The following is a 9,188-nucleotide window of genomic DNA, read 5'->3' as shown; positions in this document are numbered from 1 at the left end:
AATCTGGAATATTGTCAATTGAGTTTTGCAAAGAAATTGTAATGGGTGAATATTTTGTACCTTTGTTGAGTTCGAGAGTTAGCATTTTAATTCAATGCATGCCCAAATTTTACTAAAGAACTTTTTGGGGTTTGTTGCTATTCTTAAATTGGGAAGAATGTTAACAAAAAATATTCCCTTTTTCATTGTTTTTATAGGTAATTTGCAATGGCTGAACCTTCCAAGGTCATTCACGTTCGAAATGTGGGGCATGAGATATCTGAAGTATATTCTCTCTCTCTCTCTCTCTCTCTATCTCTTACTACTTTGTTTGGTGTATATTATTCCATTGTTTTGTAACATGATCATCATATCTATATTGTGATATTCACTTTTTTTCTGAAAGGAAGTAACTTTTCTTAAGACCATCTTGTAATCAGTTGATCAGTTCTACATTCCATTTTCTGTTATTTATAGTGACAGTTTTTTCTTTAGCTCTAATGTGGAACTGTGGATTCTAATTATAGTCACTTCATTCTAAGCTGTGTTTTGAATTTCTCTCAAATGATTTATGTATATTGTATTGTTACAATGTTGATTGCAGAATGATTTACTTCAGCTATTTCAGCCTTTTGGAGTCATCACAAAGCTTGTTATGTTGCGTGCTAAAAATCAGGTTTCTTTATGCCTTCAAATTAGACCATGTGTTTTTCCCTTGCTTTTTGAAATTTCAGCTGAATTAGTTATGTTGCACTATCTATCATCCTTGTAGGCTCTTCTCCAAATGCAAGATGTTCCGTCCGCAATTAGTGCTTTACAATTTTATGCAAATGTTCAGCCTAGCATTAGGTATAAATATATTATGTCACATCTCTTTTAAATCCTTTATGGTATTTCATTGAATGCTATTTTGATAGCTTGACCTTGGACATCATGTTTAGAGATTCGGAAGGGTGCTCCTTGTTCGCATTGAGTTCTAGAATATTGCCGTAATAATCTAATTGTCTTTTTGTTTCATTCCAGGGGGAGAAATGTTTATGTCCAGTTTTCCTCACATCAAGAACTAACTACAATGGATCAAAATCAAGGACGTGAAGATGAGGTTGGCATTTTATAATATTTTCTTAAACATGATAAAATATGCCCGGGCTTGTTGATTATGTAAAATATGAAACATCAGTAAGCTTCTTTTTTATTTTGGCAGTCACATTTCTTAGTTTTTAATGCGAGACTTTCCTCTATACTATTTATATAGTTCCATTGAAGTGGGTTGTGTTAAGTTAGTATCTTCTGTAGTTTCTCGTTCTTTTTTTTTTTGGTTGGCTTCTTCCGTATTCAATGTACTTCTCTATTTATTCTCCTTTCTCTCTATCTCTCTTTCTTTCTCTATGCTCTCTGCTGTTGGGAACTGCTGGATGCACAGCCAAATCGAATTCTCTTAGTTACAATTCACCACATGCTGTATCCTATAACTGTGGATGTGCTACATCAAGTGTTTTCCCCCCATGGATATGTTGAAAAGATTGTAACGTTTCAGAAGTCAGCTGGTTAGATTCTCTTGGATTCTCGCTCTCTTTCTTTCTTTTACCTATTCGCTTTTCCACTCTTTTCTTTTGCCTTGGGCTTTAACTCGGTGGATGAGGGAATGGTATTTTGGAATAGATAAATACTTTGGTTGTTCTTTTTTGTAGGTCATTGGAAAATGATGGAAGATTGTTCATTAATATTAGCAAATTTTTTATGCTTCTGCAAATTTATTTTATTTTTAGCTTTTTTGTGTATTCTACTGTAAATTTCATCATGTATTTGCAAAACTGTGTAGGCTTTCAGGCTCTCATCCAGTATCAATCACGTCAAAGTGCTGTTACCGCTAGAAGTACACTTCAGGTTGTTTACAATTTACTAGGAGCTAGGCACTAATTGGCTTGTTAATTCTGATATTGGCTTGCTAATATTATGGTTATATTTCTGAAAAATTCTAGGGACGCAACATATATGATGGTTGCTGTCAACTGGACATTCAGTTCTCGAAGTAGGTTAAATTTATCTCAAGCAATTTCATCATTAATTGGTTTCTGGTTCTAAAACTTACTACTTTTGGATGTTAAATTCATTGTTAATTGCAGCCTTGATGAATTACAAGTGAACTACAACAATGATCGATCAAGGTGATTTTGTTGGTTCTTTCTTTTTTAACATTTAATTTTTCCTACTTCAATATCTTTTATTTACATTTCGTATTCATTGTTTCTGTGTTTTTTAATAATGTTCCGCAGGGACTTCACAAACCCAAATCTTCCAACGGAGCAGAAAGGCCGATCTTCACAAGTATGCTCCGCGTGACTCTTTTCTTTATCTATTTATCAACCAAAATTTCTTGTTGATCTTTTGGAGAGCCCATTCTAAGATATTTTTCTTCCTTCATCTTCTACGAAATAGCCTGGCTATGGTGATGCAGGAAGCATGTATGGTGTTCAAGGTTCTGGAGGTAGAGGAGGTGCTAAACCTTTTAAGTTGCTTTGGTTGGTTTGTCGTGTTTGTATTATGTGCTAGTTTTTATTAAATATTATGCGCTAAAATTTTTCTTTTTTTTTTTTTTCTCTTTTTTCACAGCTGGAGGATATTCACAGGTGGGGTACCTTTCAAGCCAAGTCGAAGTCACTATTTGCTAATTTTGATGCACTATTGAATATATGAGGAAGTCATTATCCTTTTGGCATTTCATGCAAAGTAGTATTTGAAATGCCTAATGGTTTATGTCTCCTTTTTTTATTTATTTTTGCATTTGAAGAAACATTGGTGAATGTACTAAACACCAGGCTTGCTGGATTATTCGTAACTGATTTTGGAGATTGAGTTTTCTGATCTTGAAACTATTATTAATTTGAGTTTTTACCAATTTGTTTTGAATTTTATAGATGGCCAATGCTGCAGCAATTGCAGCTGCCTTTGGGGGAGGCTTGCCTCCTGGGATAACCGGAACAAACGACAGGTGTACAATTCTTGTTGCAAATCTCAATCCTGATGTAAGCATGTTGTCCTGGAATTTCTGCGTTCTGCTATAAAGTTCTCTCTCCTCTTTTCCCCCTTTTTTCTTTAAAGTTGGCTCAAACTCTGTTTATTTCAGAGAATAGATGAAGATAAACTGTTCAACTTGTTCTCCATTTATGGGAACATTGTCAGAATCAAACTTCTTAGGAACAAACCAGATCATGCGCTTATCCAAATGGGGGATGGTTTCCAAGCCGAATTGGCAGTACATTTTCTTAAGGTTTGTTACTTAGGTGCTTATATCTTTACTAGAGGTTCTTGTGATTTTTATGGTTAATATTATCTCTCCAATGTAGGGAGCTATGTTGTTCGGGAAGCGATTGGAGGTCAACTTCTCGAAGCATCCGAATATAACCCAAGGTGCCGAAACACACGAGTATGTGAATTCAAATCTCAACCGGTTCAATCGCAATGCTGCTAAAAACTACCGGTATTGCTGCTCGCCAACCAAGATGATCCATTTGTCAACCCTCCCACAAGACATCACTGAAGAGGACATTGTAAGCCTTGTGGAGGAGCACGGAACCATTGTCAACAGCAAGGTCTTTGAGATGAATGGAAAAAAGCAGGCTCTTGTTCAGTTTGAAACTGAGGAGCAGGCTACCGAGGCCCTTGTCTGCAAGCACGCAAGCCCACTTTCTGGCTCGGTGATTCGAATCTCCTTTTCTCAGTTGCAGAACATTTGATCGAGACTATTGCTACCGACTCGAGCGCTACCGTCTTACGGTTCTTAAGCTTATTTGGGACAAGGATTCTGAACTTGGGAAGGATAATATTTATGCAGATGATGCCACTTTCATTGTCTTGTAATGGTCGAATTGCTTATTAATATACAGATAAAACCTGTTCTCACTTCTCATTTCACTTTTAATCATTTCTCTTCTCATCTTCATTTCCTCTAATACTAGATCTTTAGGTTCTGACATAATGGGAGTGGGGATAGATTTGTGATTACATAGAGAGGGGCAAATCTACTACCTTATGTTTATGAAATTATTGTTGTACATGTTCTTAATTTATGTTAAGTAGGCCTCTTCCTTTTGTATTCTCAATCCATGTCAATTTTCCTTCTCCAACAACTGAAAAAGAAAGAAACCTTTTCCTCTCTTCCTCCTTCTCCTCCTACCTTTTCCCTCCACATCTTTCTTCCTTAGATGCACATGGATTGAGATCATGTTCAAATATTATCTTATGTTCTGTGTGATATTCTGATCTTCCTTCACCCTCAGGTCTCAACCTCCATTTAAAGAATGAAGAACATAGCAGCATTTAGGAATGAATCTTTGCTTGGACCCTGTTATCTTTGCTCCTTTTTTCATGCAATTCAATAGTTTTGACTTTTGATGTTGGTTTGTCATCTTCCAAAATGGGTATTATTCAACCATCATTTTTATCTTAAATTATGTGAATAATTGTTAAAACTAGAAGAAAAAGAAAGTGAATTGGGTCATAAGAACTCCAAATATGATGAAATACAATAAAAATGGATGTATTATCATTTCAACATAGGATTATATGAAAACGAGCTTATTACAATGTTTGATATTAAACACTTAAACTTCTCACCACTACCTTACCAAATTTAAAACAAAACATATGCATTATGTCATGAAATAATTAAGAAAAATATTATGTTGGATACAAGATTGATTAATGATTTTTTTTTTAATTTCTCAAAGTATTTGTAGCCTAACCTATGAAGCACAGACATTTCGCTGAATTGCCGTATTCGCGTATCAGACACATTTTGGACACGACACTCACCGACACTCGTCCGATACGGGTGTCTGCTGTGTCCAACCGTGTCTTAATAAAAAAGAAAAAATTCATCTCCGGACACGCCTGGACACACCTAAATACCATCACGTGTCAGCATGTCCAGTCTTATTCTTAACATATATTCTTAAAATAAATTTAGATATAGTATATATTATTATTTATTAAAATAAGACATTAAAAATAATTAAAAAATTTTATTTATATTTTAATATCAATAAAATATCAAAATATCATTACGATTTATCTAAAAAATACTTTATATTTTATATATATGTGTGTCCCCGTGTCATGTAAGATTAAAATTTGCATATCGGTGTGTCCCGTATCGTGTCGTGTCCCGTGTCCGTGTCAATGTCCATGGATCATAGAGCCTAACAAACCAAGGACTAATGTTGATGATGTATAGTTGTATACACAAGTAGGATTTGAATCTCTACTTAAACAGCCGAATATGCTAATCATTTAACCAATTCAATTTGGTTACAATGTTGATTAATGAGTACACATTGAGAAAATATAGTGACATAAGTTTTTCTTTTTTTTTTTTATATACTCAGAATTCAAACTTTAAACCACTGAAAAAAAAGAATTAAAACATATTCGCCTAACACAATTCAATAATGAACTAAATAAATGGTTTAATTATTCTGTTGGTTCTTATAATTTCGCAAAATTTTTAATTAGGTCTTTATACTTTTTTAGTCTCTGCACAAATTTTGTTTTTTAATTTACACTTTTTTTTTCTTTTATTTAGGTTCCTATACTAATTTTTTTTAGTTGGGTCTCTATAAAATTAAGCTAATTAGTCAATTACTACTAAGAGGGACTTAATTGAAAAAAAATTAGTACAGGGACCTAATTAAAAAAAATATAGGAATCTAATGGAAAATTTCATGAAACTATAGAGATCAACAGAGTAATTAAACCTAAATAAAGTATATAATAAACCAAAAAAGAAAAAGAAGATAAAAATGAAAATCTAAGAATAGAAAGTTGTAACGTGTAGCTCTGTAAGGTGAAGAAGCTTACGAACATGGATTTACATGCACTCCGTTTATCGCATCCCTTCTTCATTCTCAACAACACCAACACCAACGCTCTCTCTCTCCGCAACTCAATTTTAGGGTTTAATCGTCGCAGTCGCCGGTGGTTGAAGCTGGAAGCCACCAACAGAAACGGCGCCGCTTTGGACGAAGCTGCTTTCGAGGCGGAGAGGTTGGCCCTCGACGCTGAAGCTCGCTCCGCCATGGCTCAACAAGGCCAAGCTTCCATCTCTGACAGCAACGATCCCAAGGCTTGGAAATGGATCATCCGAAAGAGGATTTGGGATTCCATGGAAGCTCACAACTTTGCTCAGAATCCAAGACCTGTTCATCACCGCATTCCCAATTTCGTTGGCGCTTCCTCTGCTGCTGATAAGGTTTAATATTTTCTCTTTTCCGTTTCTACTTTATTGTTGTAAGGTAAATTATGTTAATTTTAGTGTTCTATATTATCCTAATGTGATAATAACAATTGTTTGGCATTTAGTTTATAGTTCCAAAATCATATTTTTTTGAGTAGTTAAGTGAAGTAGTGGTTAATTTCTAAACTTTTCATGAGTGCTTTCCGTTTGAGTGATTGAGAACTGAATGTGTTCTTATGAGTTGAGCTGAATTGTCAATTTTGACAGATGAGGTTGCTAGATGTGTTTCAAGCTGCGCAGTGTGTTAAGGTTAATCCAGATTCTCCTCAGAAACAAGTCAGGTTTCTCACTCTCTCAGGTTAGATACCATAAGAAGAAGTTGCTTCATTGGTGTCTTCTTTACGTTGTTGCTTAATTTCACCAGCTTGAGATGTCTTGGTATATATTATTGGGTGCTGAGAAATGGTGATAAAGCACAATGGATTTTAAAATTATACATGATTGCATAAAATGGCTCAGCTTAGAACTTGTCATGTTGGACATTGAGCAGTTCAAAGTTAAAAATTGGATCTTCACTTGCAGATGGAAAGAAGTTGTTAACTCCTCAGCCACGCTTAAGGACAGGATTTTTCTCTATACTTGAATCCAATATGTTACCTCCGGGTACCATCAAGGAAGCCTGCACTTCTGTTGGGGTTGCCAAGCACGGACGGCCAATTGGGTTAGATGAAAAGATAAAAGTAGATGTTATTGTTATTGGATCCGTTGCTGTTGATCCAAAGACAGGTGCTCGACTGGGGAAAGGAGAGGTTCGGCTCATGTCTTTTAACTTTCTTATTACGGTCATGTTTATTCTTCCATGTATTTGGGTTGCTTATCCATTAAAGGCTAGAGCTATAAAAGTAAATTATATTTCCTTGGCAACATATATGATTGTGAATTCCAATGGGAAAGGTATGAAGTGCAGGGATTTGCAGAACTTGAATATGGTATGCTGCGGTATATGGGAGCTATTGATGATTCAACCCCAGTTGTCACCTCTGGTAATTTTGATTCTTACTACTCAACTTTCCTTTGCCATAATATGATTTTGTGAAACTAAAACAAATTGAGGACAAGAGTAAATTAATGTATATCCTTAGCTCATATTCATGATTCGAGCATGAATATGACAAAAACTTGTTTGTAAAACCTCAAATTTTTGTTTTAACAAAAGGAAACATTTCTCTTCTTTATAAGAGCTAAGTTACATAATTGCATATAATTTGTATTTTTTTAAATAGTTGTCTAACCTCTATGATATCCTATTGTTTTGAGGAAGTTACATTAAGGAAGGTGAAGCACCTTTGATTAGTGAAGTAATTTGATTGCACAAACACTGAACTGCTAAGTAGATTATATTCACCCTATGATGCAATCTTTTCAGTTCTACGATAATGATTTCATAATGTCTAGTGGTATGCATTACCAGTTTATTCTTGATGTCTTAAGACTTATGGATTACAATTTCTCTTTGTTAAAATACAATCTATACTTGGATATAACATCAGTGATAACTACCCTTGCAGTGCATGATTGCCAATTAGTGGATGATATTCCAGTTGAAAAGCTGTTAATCCATGATGTGCCGGTGGATATCATTTGCACACCAACCCAAGTCATCTTCACAAACACATCTATTCCAAAGCCTCAAGGTTGGTTAGAACAGTGCCATCCAGATTTAGTATTGTCATTTTGCTAACCATGCCTTGTTTTTAATCATTGTAATGCCATTGAAAACATGTAATATCTGTACTAGTGTTCAACCTTGAACAACGTAGTTTTTCTTTTTCTCCTCCTATCTATTGGATGCATAACTTAAATTTTTCGTTTTCTCAAAGAGACAGACTAAAATGTTCACTACAGGAATTTATTGGGATAAATTATCTCCTGAGAAGTTGGGACAAATCCGTATACTAAGAGAGCTCAAGAAGAGGATTGAAAGAGAGACTGGACAAAAGCTTCCTACTGGCCCTTCAGAGAAATTGCCCCCTACTGCACGAAGAGGGCAACGGGGTTAACTGGGATTGTGAGTTTTTGATGGATATGTATATAAGAAATTTTTTCAATAAGTTATATATAAATAAAGGGGGGAAAAAAAAGAAAAGAAAAAGAAATGTTCAATATATTATCCTGAAATTGTTGAGGTGAATAGTATTGTTTTCTATCATTGATGATGTTTGGGGAGAAAGAACTACTAGTAAATGTTGCTTATTAACGTGCAAGAGGGATCACAAATATGAAACCTCTTTGTATTTTTATTTCATAGGTGGTAACTCAAAAGTCAAAACACCACTTTCTCCTCTTCTTTCTAGCTTAATATTGAAATTCCCCAACTGTTATATTTAGTTTATGATATGATGACTTGTACGCCTTTCGGTGTTTTGTATGATGATATATATTATTTTGTTTATATTGTTTCCATCCATACTCAGATCTTACTGTTTTATAAAATGCAATATTTGATGCATGTATCTGCGTTTGTAGCATAGGGATGATATGGTACCAGCGAACTGCTCATTTAGAACCTAAGTTTGTGGGAGTTAATATGTTTTTAAAGCAAAGGCAAACTCTGCTGTATTTTATTCAGGGGGAATTAAAGAAATTTTATACTGACTTTTTCTTAGAACAAGACGCTAAATGCAAATTCCTTTTTCTGCTCAAGAGTTAGTTGTCACTTGTCAATGTCATATGACAGTAACATGGTTAATGATGTTCACTATGCTTCTTTGTTGGATATGTAGCTTTCAGACCAATTTTTTTTATACTTAGTCATGTTATCAGTCTAATAACTAATAGCAGTTCTTTTACAAGGATTCTTTTTTTCTTTTTACCTCTTAAAGACTCATCTATTTCTCTTCTTTAATATGTCTTGAACTAATATTTGTGGTTATTAGTTTTTAATGGTAACCTAGACATGATCATGTATCTATTA

General features: G+C 34.5%; 2 protein-coding genes across 3 annotated transcripts in view; both read left to right on the top strand.

Moving 5' to 3' along the window:
* LOC107644959 (polypyrimidine tract-binding protein homolog 3) overlaps positions 1 to 4,082 on the top strand; it is a 4,423-nt gene extending 341 nt beyond the window's left edge. Inside the window, exons 2-15 of one of the 2 annotated variants that reach the window (XM_016348936.2) lie at positions 198 to 264; positions 584 to 655; positions 752 to 828; positions 1,003 to 1,081; positions 1,403 to 1,526; positions 1,802 to 1,866; positions 1,962 to 2,011; positions 2,106 to 2,147; positions 2,256 to 2,307; positions 2,419 to 2,467; positions 2,593 to 2,609; positions 2,898 to 3,005; positions 3,107 to 3,250; positions 3,327 to 4,082. In XM_016348936.2, coding sequence (XP_016204422.1) covers positions 208 to 264; positions 584 to 655; positions 752 to 828; positions 1,003 to 1,081; positions 1,403 to 1,526; positions 1,802 to 1,866; positions 1,962 to 2,011; positions 2,106 to 2,147; positions 2,256 to 2,307; positions 2,419 to 2,467; positions 2,593 to 2,609; positions 2,898 to 3,005; positions 3,107 to 3,250; positions 3,327 to 3,716 — 1,326 coding nt within the window. In that variant the 5' untranslated portion in view covers positions 198 to 207 and the 3' untranslated portion in view covers positions 3,717 to 4,082. Of the gene's footprint in view, positions 1 to 197; positions 265 to 583; positions 656 to 751; positions 829 to 1,002; positions 1,082 to 1,402; positions 1,527 to 1,801; positions 1,867 to 1,961; positions 2,012 to 2,105; positions 2,148 to 2,255; positions 2,308 to 2,418; positions 2,477 to 2,592; positions 2,610 to 2,897; positions 3,006 to 3,106; positions 3,251 to 3,326 lie in introns of both variants that reach the window. The other variant, XM_016348935.2, reaches the window with a different exon arrangement.
* LOC107644957 (5-formyltetrahydrofolate cyclo-ligase-like protein COG0212) lies at positions 5,788 to 8,681 on the top strand. Its single transcript, XM_016348934.2, has 6 exons — positions 5,788 to 6,229; positions 6,482 to 6,572; positions 6,797 to 7,023; positions 7,182 to 7,257; positions 7,783 to 7,908; positions 8,120 to 8,681. Exons 1-6 carry the CDS (start codon positions 5,843 to 5,845, stop codon positions 8,272 to 8,274), a joined length of 1,062 nt encoding a protein of 353 aa, XP_016204420.1. The 5' UTR covers positions 5,788 to 5,842; the 3' UTR covers positions 8,275 to 8,681.

Source organism: Arachis ipaensis, chromosome B05 (genome assembly GCF_000816755.2).
Source record: "Arachis ipaensis cultivar K30076 chromosome B05, Araip1.1, whole genome shotgun sequence".
Classification (NCBI taxonomy): domain Eukaryota; kingdom Viridiplantae; phylum Streptophyta; class Magnoliopsida; order Fabales; family Fabaceae; genus Arachis; species Arachis ipaensis.
Note: the sequence above shows the minus strand (reverse complement) of the source record. Positions and strands in the feature narration are given on the sequence as shown.

Excerpts from the sequence above, each read along its gene's own strand:
- LOC107644957 (XM_016348934.2), top strand. The coding sequence starts at position 5,843 with ATGGATTTACATGCACTCCGTTTATCGCATCCCTTCTTCATTCTCAAC. Across the intron at positions 6,230-6,481 it reads CTTCCTCTGCTGCTGATAAG|ATGAGGTTGCTAGATGTGTT; the intron begins GTTTAATATTTT and ends CAATTTTGACAG. Across the intron at positions 6,573-6,796 it reads CAGGTTTCTCACTCTCTCAG|ATGGAAAGAAGTTGTTAACT; the intron begins GTTAGATACCAT and ends CTTCACTTGCAG.